The following is a 19,261-nucleotide window of genomic DNA, read 5'->3' as shown; positions in this document are numbered from 1 at the left end:
TTGTTAAGTTTGGGCTCAATTGTGATCCTAAGTCAAGGACTACCTGTATTCTACTGATAAATGGGAAGTACTGTGTGAAATTAGGTGGTTATGAAGGCCTCAGCCTTTCAACCGTTCTCTCCATTAAACGAATTCCTTTTTAAAGCCACCTAAATTACATCTGGAAGTTTTATACTTTATGTATTGTTTAAATAAATACTTCCGTTTATTACTCAAGTCTGTCTGCATTTAGCTACACTGGAGGAGTTTGATGCCAATGAGAAAAATCCAATTATAAATATGAAATATATTAGTGTTTAAGTTGTCACAAGACAGATTTTTGACCAATTCATTTGTTTTTATAATGACAATGATACAAGTTGTCTGTTAAAGAATTCACAACAATCAAGCACAGATCAGTAGAAATGTGAAATCCAGAACTCTCCATAATCTTTACATCTGGTAAATAAGATGCTAACAAAAACCAGAAGTGTGCTGCAAAATCTACGTATTGCATTACATACATAAGAAAGCCACCTTACATAAACACTGAATCCTGTTCTCCCACTTTACCAAGATTTTTTTTTTACATGCTGTAATCCTGCAGAAATGTCTGAATTTACTTTAACTCCTTCTCTCCCATGATCTACATAGTTCTTCCGCTATGGCGAAGGAGACCGACTACCGACCGGTTTTGTAGATAAGCACAAGATTGGATGAGTAAACAAGCCTAGATGGACATGTGATATAGGCTTTCAAATATTGTTCCGAAAATCTCTTCTCTGTCCTCTTTAACTGCACGAAGTAAGCGTGCTAGCCGTTAATAGGTACAAGGCGAGTTTAAAGCACATGGCTCAACCGAACATCAATTTACTCCGGACGCCGATCGCTTTGACCATTTGAAAAATGACCATACTGCACTGGTCAACTGAGGACACGAGAAGAGCTTGCAGCAAACAAACAAAAAAAACCACCCTGTGAATCCCTTTTTCCCTGCAGTACAATGGATCTCTGCATTTATTTCTGCTCAATATTCCTTTCCGAACGCGTCCCGAATCTAGAGCGCGGACGCTCCGCCCCCTTCCTGCGCCTTCCTAAAATACATTCCAACCCCCCCACCCCACCCCTTCGAGCTCCACCCTTTATACTTTGGAACACGGAGAATCTAGAGAGCCTGAGCGCTCAGCTGAGATCCTCATCTCTCCCCGGCCCAGCCAACGAGCGGCTCTCCAGGGAATGGGCGGCTCTCTACACCGTCACTTAGCCAATCGTAGAAACGCAAGCGCTTCAACCCGGCACGTTTGCGCAGGAAGGAGGCGACCGTATATGAGGAACCGGTCACGATCTGAGGGCCAATAACAGCTCGGGCCATGCCGACGAGACCAGTGAGCGAAGGTGAGGTAGCCAATAGCATGCGAGGTGGGGGCGGTGCCTGCGCAGCTGCCGCTGCCAGGAGGGAGAGGGGGCGGAGGCAACACCGGGTCTGCCGGGGAGGGGGGGATTGGGCCTGGCTGGGCCCAGCCGGAGCCTCCTGCAGCCTGGACCGTCTGTGCGGGGAGAACGCCCCCTCCCCGTGGGCCCAGCCCAAGCCCGGCCCCGCCTGGCCATGGGCAACGCGGCCACGGCCAAGAAAGGCGGCGAGATTGAGAGTGGTGAGTGTGTGTATGTTGGGGGGGGGGGGGGTGGAATAGCGATTACTGCAAGCCGGTTTGGGGCGAGGTAGGAGCCACCGGGGAAGCCGGGCCCCAGGGCTGTCGGGGACTAGTCCGTGTCCGGCAGTATCTGCTAAGCAGGATGCGGGCTCCCGATACAGCGGACCTCTCTCTCTGGGGAAATCGGGCTCGGAGAAGACTATGGGGGTGCGGATAAGTAGGGAGTGACGGTGGGGTCTCCCAGGCTGGCAGCTGCGGGAGAACAGACGAGGAGGGAAGAGCCCAAGTTGCCACCGGAACCCCTTTAGGGCCTTTGCCGAAGCCCTTCCAAGGGTATTTGGCCGCTTCCTTCGCATCTAATTCGTGGCCTCCCGGAATTACCCGGCCCGGCTTCTGTGTTTTTAGGCTTCCCGGTCCTTTCAGTTCCTTTGGGATTCAGCTAGAACAGCTTTCCCACATGGAGCCGCTCTTGAGCTTCTAGGCGCAAAGCAAACCCTTCTCTTCCCCGGGATGCTTTGTCTGGCTCTGTTGGAAAGGACAGCCAGTCTATGCGATTTATTTATTTATTTATCATGCGTTCCCGAAATCTGATGCCCGTTTCCTTTGGTCCTAAAACTCTTAACGGCTTTTTTTTTTTTTTTTTTTGCTATCCTTTGTTAATTATCTTGCCCTAAGTGAAATGTGTATAGAAACATTTGTGTGTAATGTTTTATTCACGTTGCTTAGCTCAGTTTTTCTGATCAGGATTATACACTGCATACTTCTTGCTAACACTTTTTGCTGTTGCTTCTAGGCAGGTATGAGAGGTTCCTGTTTGTAGACAGCTGGCTCTGTTAAAACGCAAATGAAGGCTACTTAATTCAGGAAAGAAAGACGGAAGTATTCCTCCCACCCCTAAAGGAAGATGCAGAACTGGACTTGCAAATTGAGCAGGCAGGCAGGAAAATAGCCCTCAGATGGAAGTATTAACAACAACAAGCAATGTTTGTAGCATATCTAGATGGAAGGCAGAGAGTTCGGCATAGTTTTATACTGGAAGCAGAAGACAGAATCTTTTAGCCAAGAGTATGTATATTCACTGGATGATGACCAGACCTCAAAGACTTTTTTTAAAAAATTGTTCTGTCCCCCTTTTCCTTTTGATCGACTTCTTTTATCTGTATTTTAAGAAACTAGTGGTATGCGTGCTCTTCATGCATGCAAATTTGCCTTTTTATTTTTATCAGGATGTTCCAGGTGAAACCTATATTGCATAATTATCTCTTCAATCATGGAATTTTACAGAGGTTTAAAAATCATTTTTTTTAAACTTTTCATCTTATTTTTTTTTCTGTCAGTTTTCCTGTCTCCTTTCTGACTGGAAAATGTCATTTAAGGAGGAAAGATAGAACAGCTAAATCATAGTTGTATTATATGAATAAGCCACAGTTGTTTGCATTCTCACTGCTAATGTTCTCACAGTATTTTAAATAATGAGGTATAGTTTACAAATCACCTTGGCTGCTTCACACAACACATTGAACCCAAACCTAATACATCATAGTGTGTCTTGCTATGCTGCATGAACAGATGAATACCTTTTGACTGTTAGCACCAAGAACTGTTCATCTGGAAGCATACTAGATTAATAATAAAATGTCTTTAATATAAATACAGCTGGCACTTCTCTGTACAATTACTAAATTGATATCCTTAAAAGTAGGTTTAATTTAAAGCATTGTCTTAACCTTTTAGCTTACCTGCTCTGCATTGAGTGAAGAGGATTTGGTTGCATATGAAATATATAGTTTATATAAATAACAAACTTCATTTTTTATATCATCTTGTGGGACTGTAATGCCAACTGTCCTGGACTGCATACAGCTCATGGCTGTAGGTTGGACATTCCTGATTTAAAGTATCTGGAAAGAACAAGAGAAAGAATAAGCAATTTTGCATAAGTCTATGTACTCTTCAACAAAGGTCCCCAACCCCCAGGCTGTAGCCCATTACTGGGCCATGAGCCATTTGGAACCAGGTTGTGGAAGCAGTGGGCAAATGGGGCTGTGCACACAAGCACACTTGTTAGCCACTCATGTGGAACCATCCCTTTCCCTCCTCACTGGTCTGCAAATCCAGAAAGATTGGGGAACTCTGCTCTAGAACAGAGGTGGGGAATGATGACTCCTTTATGACTTGTGGACTTCAACTCCCAGAATTCCTGAGCCAGCTGGCTCAGGAATTCTGGGAGCTGAAGTCCACAAGTCGTAAAAGGGCCATGGTTCCCGATCTCTGCTCTAGAAGATCAGTCGGAACCAGTGGTGGGTTCCGGACCCCGTTCCAACCAGTACGGTTGGAACGGGCCCGCCGTCCACATGGACTTGCACAGCATATGCTCGCAGCGCACACATGCATCGTACCACATCTGCGAGCCTGTGCGATGCTCCAGCTGCTCAGCAAGGCATCACGCAGGCGCTGTACGCCTCATGCGCAGAAGCGTCAAAGACTTAGAAGACCGGTAAGGAGTGCGGGCGGGTGGGCCCTCCGGAGTACCGGAATGGTATCTGGCGCTCCGGGCAGGCTCCGGTACGCCCATACCAGGGTGTACCGTCTGCAACCACCACTGATCGGAACTATGAATTTGAATGTATGATAGAAGAGCCCATCACTCCTCACATTAGAAGATGATCAGAACCTTTGTGAATGAGCTTATAAACTAGTACTAAAGAACATCTCTTTATGCAGTGCAGTGCTAGCCCTGCCTATTGCTTGCTACTTCTAAACAGGTGTTGACTGAGTGTTTGCTTGAGTATATCATCTCAGAATTCTTCCCAGAATTATGGGTGGGGTTCAGATATCTGGCTTTGTCTAGGAATAAACTTTCTAACTTACTCAATTTACCTAATGGTGCGGAGACTGAAGCAAACCTTGTTCAAGGAGCAGCTACATAATAGGTCACAAATCCAGTATATCATGTGCTATCCTTGTTTTAAGAAAATTGTCCTATTTATTACTATGGAATCAGAATGTGCACAATATTTTGTTTTTACCCTACTCAGCTGACATAAACCAAGTTCAATTCTTTTTAAAAGTTTCTAAACATCAATATCCTGATTCATATTTCCCTTATTAACCTCAAGCAAAGTTGCCAGAGCAAAATAACAAATCTATTAGAAATAAATTGTACAGTTTAATGATATGTTTAGTTATAGTTAAATTTGCAAAGTATATATATCTCAGTTCTGAATTTGAATATGTTAGATTCAAATGTTTTAATACGAAAATGATTTACAAAGTATTTTATGTGTAGAATTATAGAATATGGATAGATCGACTATTTTGTGTATTTAAGAAAAAAGCATATCACATTTTTTCCATTGTGACTGCAGTGCTCAGTTGCAGAATTTTTTAATTAGGGAAATGATTTTAATTTAAAATATATTTGGGTTATTGTAACTGAATCCTATATGCCTGTTAGATTAATTGTATTTTAATTTAGTATGTATGTGTGAATATGTGTGTGTGTGTGTTTATGTATACACAAAATACATGTCCTCTAGTTTTCATATTGTAATAACCATTTCCTAATCTATGCATTCAAATCTGTACATTTTTAACATAACCTCCTTTGGAAGTTATTACACGAAGTTTGCAAAATATGAGTGCTTCAAAACTTCTGCATGATAATTCGACAACTTTTGGCTTGCTCGGAGCTACATTACATGCCAAGCAATATTGTTAATGCCCAATATAGGGGAAATGATTATATACAAGGCAGAAGACATGTCATGCACATGTAAAACCACCTTTGTTTATTTTCTTGGACTTATTCAGGGATAGTTTAAAGAGGTTATTATATTAATATGTTAGCTGTAGCTTAGAGCATATATTGTTTTGCATGTTTGCTGTTTTAAATTGCAAGCAACCGCACTATAATCATTAAGTGTGATTAAACTGGACTCCAGAAACAGCAAATCACACTTGGGAACTTTATATAGTTAGGTTGCTCTCACTGTTCTATATGTTGCTATGCTATAGAACTCTATTCAGTGGATCAGATGAAAAAAATTTGGATTAGAAGAGTATGTTTTTTATAGCTAGTTGTACAAATGGGGAAAATAGGATGAAGTAGCAATAGGTACTTTAACTGCCTTGAGTTATTTGGAAAAATAAAGGCAAGATAAAGGTAAAGTTTTCTCCTGTCCAATTGTGTCTGATTCTAGGGGACAGTTCTCATCTCTTGTTTCTTAGCCAAAAGAGCTAACTTCATCCAAAGACATTTCCATGGTCATGTGGCCAGTATGAGTATAAGCCGAAGTTCCCTGATGCTGTTACCTTCCCACCAAAGTGGTAGCTATTTATTCACATTTGCATGCTTTCAAACTGATATGTGGGCAGTAAAAAAGGCAAGGTATAACTAAACAAAATATAGTTTATTAATTGCATGTAAAATTTAGCATTATTTGTATAAAATTAAAAATCAAAGTAGGAAGAATTAGCTAGGCAGGAAAATACTTATATACTTGATCAGTCTGGATTTAGATTTAATTTGCAGCAGTACAAAGTAGGCTCCTTCATTGACTCAGTACATCCAATTCTGCTCTCAGTAAATTTGAGTAAAGAAAAAAGAATTAGACTCTTCGTTGTTGCATAGAACTTCCTTACAGATGTGCTATCTGATCCAGGGAGGATCTGTACTGATAATCTTTTGCCTTTTAAACAGCTAAATATAGATGATGTGCCTGAAGCTTTTCAGGGCTTAAATTGTTTCAGTACTATTATAATTAAATGGAACATCCAGATGTCTGCAGTTTTCCCTGCTAATGTAAAACAGCAACCACAGAGAATCTCTTCAACAAAATATATTGGTCAGAAAAATGTGCATTTTATGATTGAGTTGATAGTAGCTTTTTAAATGAAATTGCTAGCATGTCAAGTCACTGTTATCTGTCAAATTCACTAGAAGTCAACTGTGATTGTTCCCAGTTGGCATGAATTTTGGTTATGCGCTCAAGGACTCATGGGAGTTGCAGTTCAATGTAGAATAGATTTAGGAAGTTAAATCCTACTACATTGTGTTAAAAATAAATATCAATATTATTGAATTAAATGAACAGGTAATAAATATTAAACTATAGTTCACATTCACATTTCCTAGCAGTTATATCATCTAACCCAGTGATCCCCAACCCCCGGTCCGCGGACCGGTGCCGGGCCGTGGAGTACCTGGCACCGGGCCACGCAGCGGCCGAAGGCCATGATCGCTGCAGCGGCCGGGGGCCATAGTTTCTTTCTGTATGCAAATTAGGGCTAACTGGCACAAGGGGTGTTACTGGACCGCTGGTGGCACTCTGACGTCACCAGCGGCCCACCGCCCCCCTGTGTCCAGCGCCGCCCTTCTCATTCCTTTTCAGCGCTTCAGCGCTGGCCGATTCCTGAAAAAAACTTAAGAGCGCCTGCGCAGCTACGTAGGGCTAGCGTAGACAGCGCTAGTAGCGTAGCCTTGCACTTTATATTTATGTAATTGTATTTTATTTTGTAAGGCATGTTTAAATACAATAAAATAAAAGTTGTTTAATCAAAACAATCTGATATATAAACAATCAATGTGTCGTCGCGAACAACGCCCCCCCACCCCTGCACGCGCTCAGCGGGCCATGGTAAAATTATCAAAGGCTGACTGGTCCGCGGCGATAAAAAGGTTGGGGACCACTGATCTAACCATTAGTGATGTACCCAAGAGAGCTTTTAATTTGCCATCTGAAGACCAAGAGTGTTGCAATCAAATATTCCTTAGGGAAGGATTCCTTAAGGTTTGGCACCATTTAAACTTTAGGGCATATGTGATTATCTTAATAATCACATATGCCCTAAGTAAATAATAAATGCAGCTTGAAAGAATTGTTTGTGATTGATTTATGCATATTGTAAATTCTTCCCATACCCAGTATTACTGAAAGATAATCTATATTTGTTGCATGTAATCATATTTCACAGTGCTTACAAATTATGCAAATTTAATTGCCATTCATTTTATGTAGTTTTCATAAGTCTGTTGGTAGTGCAGTAAAATTTACTATATGCTTATACTTTTTATAGCTTCAGCAGACTTTAAACTTCTGAGATCAGATTTTAAACATGACTTTACAACCTGCAGGGTAAAAATTTGATTTTAAATTTAAAGGATGGGTTGCTAGTCTTTATATTCTTGGGTTATTAGTCTTTATGTTCAGTCTATTTGATGGATCTTAGTGCTCTCGTAGCATAGTGAGCCTGGGCAGTAGAGGCACCAATATCTTAAAGAAAGTAAGTGCATCTCTTTCTAACATTCTCTTTCTGTTTTTCCTCACAATGTTATTTTGTGCTATGCTGCAAATATGCCACATATTTTTAACTGTTTCCTGAATAGGTTCATATGTACCAGAAAGAAGATTGCAGGACAGAGCAAATACTGCCTTCTGTTTTTCATCAACCCAGCTTTTTATTTGATACTAACTAGCTATGATACTATTTACCTGTGACACAGTGGAGATCCAGGTTCAAATTCTTGGTAAGGAAAATATTTGAAAGTTTTAGGAAAGCCCAATGTTTCATTCTACATCATCCTCCAGGATGATTCTGTGAAAATAAAATAGTGCTCATTTCTCTTTTTCAGAGGCCTCTTTTCAGTCTATTACTGGTTATGCTAGGTGCAAATTGATAGGAAAAGATTGAAACCATATTCATATTTTTCTCCTTGCTGCCAGACCTTTTGTAGTATAAAGAGAAAATTCTCTTTTCGATTCTCCCTCCTGTCTTATTACTAGTTGACTAAGCTGGGTGCTTTTACTAGAAGTTCCATGTTCCTCTTCTCAAATAATACTTAGATTTCACTTTCCAAAGGTATGTAGATGTTGTCAAAGTAGCTTACATCAACATTTTCACATTCCTATTGTGAAGTGCTTAATTGTGAAAAGTTCTTGCTCTCCAAATATTGCTAAAATGTAAAATTTTAAGACATTGTATATAATAGAAAATTCAAGATACTACTCCTATAATTACCCAAAAAGAAGAAAAACCTGAATAGGGAAGATGCTCATTTAATATTAAATCATTGCAATATTCTCAGCAATTTCAATATGCTATTAAAAGTAAATTTGAAAGTGTTAAACTTTATTTCAAATAAATGTAACACTAAAATAGAAACCACACATTTTTTTGAACAGAGAGATATACAGCATAATTTCATTAACCGTGGTATAGAATTAAGACAATACTGAGATTAATTTTATGTATTTCCTGGTAACTAACATTTTGGAATCAAACATTTATGAATACAATTTAGTCTTTTCACCAATAGGTTTAGCATCACTTTTTCCTTCTTTTCCAAAACAGGCAGCTCAAGAGCAGGCTGCTACTTGCAGAGTGTCTCTCTGTGTGACAAATGTTGCTTTGCATAGACTCAGATAGGGCCTTAATTCCTTTCACCATAATTATTAAATTATGATAGGAAATATCTCAATGAAATGTATTGAGTGCCCATCTTTTTCAAACTTCTAGACATGCAGGATTAAAATGGCCCTGTATTAAAAGGAGAGGGAAATGTTCTGATCACATGTGGATTAGATCAAATGCTACCTTCATTTATAAAAGGATGATTAAATAGTTGTATATTTGTGGAAAGTTTTGCCAGAAGAAAACACAGAAATAGTCTTCTGTTAGCCACTTATGGTCTTTTATGTGGGATAAGGAATATTTCCTTAAAATATGAGGAAACCAGAGCCAGTATTATTAGTGTTACAATAGGACTTCAGAGCTGTGGAGTTCACCTCCCATGTTAGGACAGTTTGTAATCTCAATACTCATTTCACATGATGATTGCACAAATAAAATGGTGGACAATAAAGTATATGCCACTTTGTGGAAAAAGTGTCAAATACAAAAAACACAGCTGGTGATTTGATTTGATTTGATTTGATTTGATTTAATAGATTTATAGGCCTCCCAATCCCGGAGGACTCCGGGCGGCTTACAGAAAACAAATCTTAAAAAATATAAAGAGATTAAAAAAGAACAGAGAGAATAGATTAAAACTACATCATGCACCCACTCTGGTCGGGACCGGACCTCAGTCATGAGGTCAACCCCCAGGCCTGCCGGAATAGCCAGGTTTTAATAGCCTTTCGGAAGACCATGAGAGTGGGAAGGGTCCGGATCTCAGGGGGAAGTTCGTTCCATAGGGTCAGAGCGGCTACAGAGAAGGCCCTCCGACATTGCCTGGCTAATGTACCTGAAGAAGGCCCACCCTGTGCGATCTTATCAGCCGTTGGGAGGTATGCGGCAGCAGGCGGTCTCGCAGGTATCGAGGTCCTAATCCATGTAGGGCTTTAAAGGTAATGACCAGCACCTTGAATTGCGTTTGGAGACCAATAGGAAGCCAGTGCAGCTCACAGAGGATAGGTGTAACGTGGGTGTATCTTGGTACACCCAGTATCACTCGCGCGGCTACGTTCTGGACCAGTTGTAGTGTCCGAACACTTTTCAGGGGCAGCCCCATGTAGAGCGCATTACAGTAGTCGAGTCTTGAGGTGATGAGGGCGTGAATGAATTTGTTTTATTTATCAAATTCAGCTAACATGCTGATTAAAGCATGAAATATCAGCTTTATAATGGGATCATTGTATTCAAGATGAAAATGAATGCTGCTGTTAGCAGCATCATTGAGACAATATTCAGGTGTCTTATGGTTTGTTTGGCTTTAAAAGGAATGTATATATTGACAAAATGCAAAATCAGAATACTAAGAATAAAGAGAATGCAACCTTTGGGTATTCCAATGCCAATTCAAACATGTAAGAATGAAGATTCTAAACAAATAACTTGAGAGTTCATTAGAGAACTTCCAAATTTTGTCCCAAAGAAGTCGCAACTTCACAATAAACAATGAAACCATTAACATGACTTCTTTAAGCAAACTCAGAAGTGTGAGTTCACATGCTGAAGGTAATACATTTTCAAAAACCATGAGACAAGTTTATGGTTTTGAAATCAGAGGTGAAAAACATTTGGGCTGAGGTAAAAACTGGCAATGAATCCAAATACATTTGAGAGTTGATTTGGGTAACTAATGCTTATCAAAGCTAACTGAAGCCATCTCTTTCTCCTTTTCTTCAAGCACTAAAGACCTAGTGCATGGTCCTTCCACTATAGCTGCCATGAATCTTTACAATAATTATGTGACTTATATCTAGCTTATATATCTTCATGAAAATTTGAATCAGGTTTCCCTAAGTCAGCGCATTTGTTCTCTTGGCAGTTGAAATGCCTGGCACTACTGAAAAACATTGCTATAATCGGTCTTTTATGTCAGTGGCTCCCAACCTTTTGGGCACCAGGGACTGGTTCTGAAGAGAAGTTTTTCCGCGGACCAGAGGGGGCGTGATTTCGCATGCTGCTTGCATCCTGCAGATGAGACTTAGCTTGTTTGCACGGCCCGGTTTCTGGCATGCTGTGACCCAGTGCCAGTCCACGGACCAGGGGTTGGAAACCCTAGCTTTAGCTGGCCAAATTAAATACCATTGTGTAAATGCTAGGCAATTACAGGTGCCACTAATTATGAAGAAATCCATCCCGTTTTCTCATCCAAACGGAAAAAATCTGTAAATGTAGGCATGTATGATGAGTTGCCCATTTGGGTCACACCTTTCTAAATCTACAGAGATGAGAGAGAGCTAGAAGTCTGTGTTTTTTAGCTTAGATTTCTTAGAGGTATGTGATAAAGCGAACAAATATGGTCTCAGGAGGAAACGGTCCCTCCCTCCCTCTCTTTTTTCTCTCCCTCCCTCCCTCCCTCTCTTTTTTCCTCCCTCCCTGTGTGAGTGTGGGTGTGAGTGTGTGTGCTTCCCTTCTTGCTCCTGAAGTTGCTTCTTAACAGTCCCAGCAAGCAGTTAGCGTGGATTGACCCTTCTGGGGAGCCGTAGCCAAGTGCAGAGAAGCCACATTCCAGGCTGGCAAGATGGATGCTGGAGGTGAGGAGGAGTAACAGGTTGCCTGGTCATGTGAGGGTAGGCCTGAGGTTTGTGAGGAGGCCAAAGGAAGTGTATCTTAGCATTATCTAGTAATGGCTAATTGTGATCATAATGTCCTGGGAGGGAGGTTTGATTGGAAATTTCCACATTACCATGAGGTGGATCTAATCTGGGCCCAGCAAAGGAATTTAGGAAGGTGAAGAATGGTTTTGGGGAACTGGCTGCCTTCTGGTTTCTACAGCCTGGTGGTTTTTGTTTTTTAAAAAAGGTAGGCCTCTTGATTTATACAGTGCCACTCAGTTCAGCTTACTATCTCTTGTCCTCTTATTCTTTCCTATCCCGTTGGCCTCTATGGACTCGCTCTTGTGCTAGGTTGGAAATTATGCTAATTCAGCTTTATGTTCTTTAATGAAGATATGGGATGTTAACTGTTTTGCAACAACCTCTTAAGGAGCTAAAACTTAACAGCAGTGAATTGTTCTCTGGGTATTCTTCCTGAAAGCGGAGCACAGCAAACATAGGAATTCAAAATCTTAATCCTACTTTTTTAGTGTATCAGTACAGATGATTGGGAGGCAAATGCTAATGGATCTGGAGACTTCATTAGGCCCAGACTTCATTTTCATGTGGATCGCCTTTGTTTTTTAGTAACCCTGAAATTCACTAGCTAAAATTAGTGTAAAAGACTTAATATTAAAGTAGTATGAGTCTAGAGGTCAACCTGGAATGCTGAATTATCCTTCCATGTGAAAAACCAATTTGGTTATCTGTGTCATCTGCACTTTTTTATTTCAGAAATCTGAAGGGGAAGATATTTTGTTCAAGTAGTTAAACACCTTGAGATTATAAATTTTCAGAGCTGCTGCAAGATATCAGATATCTATCCATAGAAGTGATCTACTTTCTCTGCATCTACCATTCTCTGGATTAAATAATTTTAATAGTAATCTTTCTGAAATATATTGTTAAAATCTAAATATTTTTATTTGTGATGTACCTAAGTAAGTGTGTTTGTGTACGCACACATACATTTGAATTTTAATGAGGGAATTTCCTTTCTACAAACCAGGAATTAATGATGTTCAGATTTGAACATGGAATGCAGGAGCAGTTCAATTGTGATTGCAAAAATATTGCAGTCAAGGAATAGACTGTGAAATTTTGGTTTTATTCAGAAATATGTGATATTAAATCCAATTTCTCTGGAAAAAGGAGTAGTTTGTAATTACAGTATTAGCAAACTGAAACAGAAATTACATAATTAAAGAAGCAATGGCATTAAGATAATAACAATTCAAAGAGGAAAAAAGGTGCTACTTTCCTAAAACAAATGTTTTATCTTTCAGTGAGTTTTTGGGAAGTGCTTCCTTTATTGTGGATCATCTCTGTTCAATATATTTTCATGTGAGTTCAAAACAAACAGCTCTCTCCCACTCCCCCCTCAGCTACCCAGCATACTTAGAAAGCAGATGAAATAAATGAAAAGATATATATGATTTCCAGAAGAGTTGAAGCTGCCTTATACAACTCTTGACTTTTTTTCTCTATACTGATACAGTATAGTGCAGATTATTTTTAGTGTATATATGGATATATATATTATGCAACACATACTACACAGGCAAGATTTCCGGCACCAAGGTCCACAGAAAATACCTTGTTTAACTTAAGGTCATAAATTAATTTAGGAACATTTATTATATGAGGCATAACAGACGTGGATTTTTAAACTGTTTAGTATATTTATGTTACCTTGTAATTGTCAATATAATGCTAGAATAAATACAAATATATGAGGAAGTATTGCAGAATGTTAAACAGTTGAAGAATTTATGTACTTCTGTATTCATATAGAATACAACCCCTGGAGCATGGATTGGAATCAGTTTATGACCTGTTAGGGACCGGGTCACACAGCTGGAGGTGAATGGCAGGCAAGCAAGTGAAGCCAAAAATCCTCTCCCCCTCCCCCCCCCAGTCCATGGAAAAATGTTCTTCCATAGTGCCAAAAATGTTGGGCAGCACTGAAATAGAAGATTGGGGAGGCAATATGGTGTAAATGGTCAATGCATTAGGCTACAACTGGGGAGACCTAGATTTAAATCCATCCTTAGTCATAGAAATTCACTGAGTGGTTTTCGGCTAGTTATTCCCTCTCAATGTATAGAGACTGAGAACCCAGCTTCATGGGATTGTTGTAGAAATAAGTACTACATACGGAACCTTGAGCAAATCTTAACAAGGAAATAAATATAAATGTAATCTTCATATTGATTTTCACATAATTTCCAACAGTCTCTGGGTCCACTTAAATAGATGGAAAGAGTGAAATAATCCTTTCACTACATTATCTGATCTGTATATAACACTATATTGCATACTATAACCTATATTAAAAACTGGTAATTAATTAGTAACTATAATTAAACTTATTAATCCAGAACACTATTAAATACAAACTGTGTTCCCCCCAAGTCTTGATCCAACATCTTTGATGAAAAACATTTGGTGTATTTAAAAGTTTGTAGGATGATATGTTGCTCTTTCTGTAGTTACAAACTGTACTATACTTTGGTCTTGTTCTGTATGGTCCAGCCACTAGAGGGAGGTATTATATATTATTTCCAAACATGCTATTCTATTGAAGATTGTTTTTCCAGTCCTAAACTCTCTTCACCCTCTTTTCTTCCATCTTTTATTGAGACAAGCATATATTTATTTTTGCTTAATCTTAACATAGTTATTGGAGATAGAGAGAAAATTCATGATTATTCCCTCTGCCAGTATATAAATAACATATTTTTCAGCATCAGTCATTGGCACAGTAGAAGCATTGAAATACTGAGTGACTTCAGACTTTTACAGTTAGTGGCAGTGTTCATACCAAAGATGTCAAATTTGCTAATAAATTAGAAAATATTCATGCTGAGAAAAGTAAATAAATTGACATGACTGTGAGGGCCAACATGTAACCTTACAAGTATATTCTTAGAAAAAAAAAAGGTGAAGTGCAAACAAGGAACAGAAAATTCAGGAAGTAAGCTATTGGTTAGCATTGCAGCCTGGCACACTGAATTTTACTTTTAAGAACAAATAATGGTTTTGTTTAATATGTAAACTTGACAGAGCTATGTGGGCATTGACTGTGGGATGACTAATTGGATTAGTCCAGCTTGAAATTGTACCCTCCCTCATCAGTCAGCAAAAATAATAGTTTCCTGCTGCTTCCTATACTTCAGAATCATAAGGAGAAAAGATACAACATACAGAAACATACCACAAAAGCAAAACATACATTTTCTGATTTCTTATGTTGCAAATTATTGTAATATATTAAGTGTAAATGTATTTTAATTATTGTGAGCTGTTCTGCCTTATGCTGTAAATAGTTTGTTTAGATTCTGACAAGTTCTAAACACTTTGCAGACCTATTCCAGGAAACTATATACCTTGCTACAGCTGTTTGTTGATGTATTTGCAAATCTGAATTAACTATGCAAAATTTATTACTTGGGTTTGCAGGTAAGCAACAATAATGGTTAGGTGCAGTATGTTCTAACTTATAATAATGATTCCAAATATTCATAGAAAAGCAGATAAACTACAGTATGCTACTTCTTACAGAACAACACATCCTTAATGGAATGCATATCAGTAAACCAGGTGCCATAAACAGTGTTGGTTTGTGGTGTTCTGACTAGTATTGAATATGCTTCTCATTATCATTTGAAGCTAGTTTACCCTTAATACCAGTACACTAGTGACATTAAAAAAATCAAGATTTAAACAATTGAAGACAAAGCACCCCGACCTCCAAATTTTCAGATCAGGTTCCTTTTATATTGAATCACTGCATCACTTGATATTGCAAATGTATGCTTTGGATAAGTATTTCTAAAAAGTTTCAGGATAAGTATTCCTTCTTAACTTTGTTATCTGTTTTAGATATTCTTAAAAAATGTTTAAAGCCTTGGTTTAGAATTGGAGTTCCATGTGTTTTCACCAAATCCCTGATTTAAAGCAATACTGTATTACTTGTTAATTAATTTGCTAGTTTCAGCGAGGTCTAACTCGCCATCTTCAGGCTGGGTTTTTACCAAAACCTCGCTGAAACGTTGCCAAGACAATCTCAATCTTACACAGGAAACAAATTCAAAAGATAGTTTCTTATTTTTTTTGAAAAAAAATATTTTCTTAAACTTAGTTTTGTCATGCATGAAATATAAAAACAAGTGGCTGATTTTGCCACCTCTGCAGTTAATGGTACACATGATTACTCATATGGAAGATGGATGGTCTTTCAAATGTATCCTGTTTGCATATTTCATCACATTTCACTGATGAAGCCAACAGCAAAGTTTCAATGAGATAATTCTTTGTAGTTGTTGTATCAATTTATGTCATACTAATTACTATTATGCTTAAATAAATGAAAGGAAAATATTGGTTAGGTCTTCTCTCAGCAAGGCTTTGTAAATACATGTCTTTCCCTGCCGTTTTTAATGTAATTTAATGCTAGTGTTTTATTTGATTTTTATTTAATGTTTATGATTTATTCTGTTTCTCCTAATGATGGTGATTTATAATGTCTGGCCCATCTTATTAATTTATTTTCTGATAATGTTTTTCAATGTTACACTTGTAACTTCTACGGTACATAGAGGCTCCAAATCTCTAACCATATTAATTCTTAGAATTGTTTTTGCCATTTTCTGCTAGATCGTTGTTTTGTTTTAAAGAAAAAACAAAATTTGGAGGAACTGTCTTACCCAGTTTACATAATTAAAATGTTGCATTGATTATTAGTTGAATTAGAAGATTTACATCAATGAGAAAAATGTTGAAGATGACTTTTTTATTTTGAAATATAGTAATTGTGCATTGGGATGCCATGTTTCTAGATAGGTTAATCTCATCTTTATGGTATATGAAGAGTTTTTACAGCACATAAATTTTACAGTCATAAATTTCCACAGCTTCCTACCATGCATGATTGTAGAGATTGAGAAATTATGGGTGTTTAAACTTGGAAATCTAGAAAGCAACAGATAAGGTAAATGGTTCTATAGGGTTAAAGTCCTGTAATTTAGTTGATGTAGAACTGACTCTTTTCTGATAACATTTTACCAACTGAATTAATTCCTATGAAATTTCGAAATTTCTGTTTAGTAGCAGTAGCAGGTATTTTGTTCTTAAAATCAGTATTGAGATTCATTAAGATTCATTTAATGGATATTTTTACTCTCTTGCAGAATTCCAACTATAATTTCTGTACCATCTGTAGAAAAAGTCCTGCTGTACAGTTGAAGATGAATTTTGTATACATTAGGGCAGTGATGACCTTTTTGTCGTTGTGTGGCATGCCAAAAGTGCGCACACATGACAACACCTGTGCGCGATAGCATGTTTGCCCATATCCATTATGCAATGTGTGCATGCCCCTGCTCCCACCAGTGCTCCTGTGCATGCGTGTGCAACAATCATGCGACCCGTTTGGGGCCTAGCAGGCCTCCCTGAAGCCTCCTGGGACAAAAAACGGGGCATGGGAGGCGCTGCAACCCCACACACACACATACACACTCTCCTCTGTCCCCTGCACAGGCACCTGTGACACACACACACGGTATATGCACACACATCTCCCGCATGTGCCCTGCGTGGCAGAGGCCCAAAAATCAGTTGATCAGCGGGAGGGGCGCATGGATACACAGTGGAGCTGACCTGGGGCAGCAGCTCGTGTGCCCATATGTGCCATAAGTTCACCATCAAGGCATTAGGGCATAATTTTAAGTAGTTAACTAATTTGTACAATTAGTTATTTAAACTTTATATTTTATAATATCCATATTTATCTCATCAGAATATATGAAAGTAACACTATGTTCTTAATTAGTAATTAGTGGTGTTCTTCAACAGTTTTACTAAATTAAAAAATATTTGGCATAATCCTCTTCCTCATAGGAGTTTTGTGGGAGAGCCTAAGTTTAGAGATTGCATTTACCAATACTTGGTAACAGTATAGGAAAGGGATATTTTTTATTTCCTCCCAAACTGATTATAGTTATTCCAGTTTAAGTAACCTTTCTCTAGGTAAATTCCTGCTAATTTGCATGTCCATTGCTGGAGTGATAAAATAATCCTCTAGAAGCATGGGAAATCAGAGACTTGCTGAGAAAGCAAAGCTTTTCAAGGATTATTATTCTGTTTGTCCTACTTGTGTCCCACTTCTTGACTTATACAACCTTTGCTTTCTGCTGTTCTAGCTCAATATATTCATTCCAGCATGATCATTAGAAAAATACTTTGAGCTTTTGTGCTGAATCCACCAAAGGTTTACCTCCAAGAATATACAGATTTTTTTAAAAAAAACTAATGAAACATCACCTGTACAATTTTAACCCTTTTTTTGGAAGTGAGAATCCATTTGTTTCAATGCAACCAATTAAGATTTCTAATTCTTTCAGCTAAGAAATATGTATCTTCTGTAGTTTATCCACAGGTGAATAAATACACATACATCTTCCTGCATGTACATCAAATTCTAAGAAAGGAATTGGTTGTTTCCTTATTTTACATACTTGACTGCATGTATCTTAAATTTGTTTTGCAGTTATCTATAATAATTTTATCAACATACTTTATTATCATATAATCTAATTGATATTAATATTTTGAAATTTTTATATCTCTGTCAATGTTGAAACAAGCCACAAAGATTTCTTGCTAGCACATATAACTTTAAAGTATTTTCTAGCCATGTCATGTTCTTTGATCATCTTACTTGGTTACTCTAATCACTAGTCCATAAACAAAATTTTGCAACTGTCTATCTCCTGTCAGAATTTGTTAGTATGATCTGTAATTTGGCCTATGGCTGTGTAGATATTGCTGGGGAGACTTGTGTTCTGCAGTTTGCCTATTCCCTATAGTAAAATGATTGGGATGTACTGTATAAAATTTCCTCTTGCAGTTGTAAACTAAGTCTGTTTGTAAAGATCTGAAATTGGGTGTCTGTTCCTTTAAATTCTTTGAACAAAGTTGGCATCATGCCCAGCCACTTCTTGCTTCAAGGCTGTTCCTTTGGGTTTTTTTTTCTGAAACAGTAGTAGAGCAAAACTACTCTGCCATTCTGCATGATATCCTTGTCAAGAAGTGCAGCCTTGCCATGCAGTTTTTTTAATGACAAACTAATTCTGGGTTGGAGATGATGGGGCTGTCCAATATTGGAAGAACTGATCTTGCAGCCTGAATCTGGATCAACTGTGTTAACTCTCTGTAATCTGGAGGTGATAATATGGATTCTAAACCCAGCAGTCCTCAAAATACATGGGAAGGTGACTCTGAATTCAGTTTCCAGTTTTGGACCCAACTTTTTCTGTGGATATATTTGTTTGGTCGGCTGGTCAGTTATATCTTACGTAACTTCAGAGGGCTAAAGTAATGACTTCTTCCTGGCCCTTTAATCAGTTTGGTCTTCAGATTTCTACTGTCATATTTAATTATCATCTTTAATCTGAATCTTATTGGTAAGCAGTTTTTTTAGAAAGGGACACCTGCCTTATACCTTTTCTTTTTTCTCTCCCTCTCCCACCCATTTTTCTCTTTTATGGATGACTTTATTTAAGCATGATTTTTAAAGCTTGG

General features: G+C 38.3%; 1 protein-coding gene across 3 annotated transcripts in view; it reads left to right on the top strand.

Moving 5' to 3' along the window:
- Positions 1-1,447: 1,447 nt before the first annotated feature.
- The window catches only part of PRKACA (protein kinase cAMP-activated catalytic subunit alpha), a 77,387-nt gene continuing 59,573 nt past the window's right edge, over positions 1,448-19,261 (top strand). Inside the window, exon 1 of one of the 3 annotated variants that reach the window (XM_087709720.1) lies at positions 1,448-1,631. In XM_087709720.1, coding sequence (XP_087565846.1) covers positions 1,586-1,631 — 46 coding nt within the window. In that variant the 5' untranslated portion in view covers positions 1,448-1,585. Of the gene's footprint in view, positions 1,632-18,778; positions 18,952-19,012; positions 19,144-19,261 lie in introns of those variants that run through there. The other 2 variants (XM_087709721.1, XM_087709722.1) reach the window with 2 other exon arrangements.

The sequence above is a fragment of the Thamnophis sirtalis genome, unplaced genomic scaffold (assembly GCF_051295495.1).
Source record: "Thamnophis sirtalis isolate CommonGarterSnake01/CBP01778 unplaced genomic scaffold, rThaSir2_p1.2 scaffold_3, whole genome shotgun sequence".
NCBI classification, from domain to species: domain Eukaryota; kingdom Metazoa; phylum Chordata; class Lepidosauria; order Squamata; family Natricidae; genus Thamnophis; species Thamnophis sirtalis.
The sequence above is the reverse complement of the archived record's forward strand: the minus strand, read 5'-3'. Positions and strand labels throughout refer to the sequence as shown.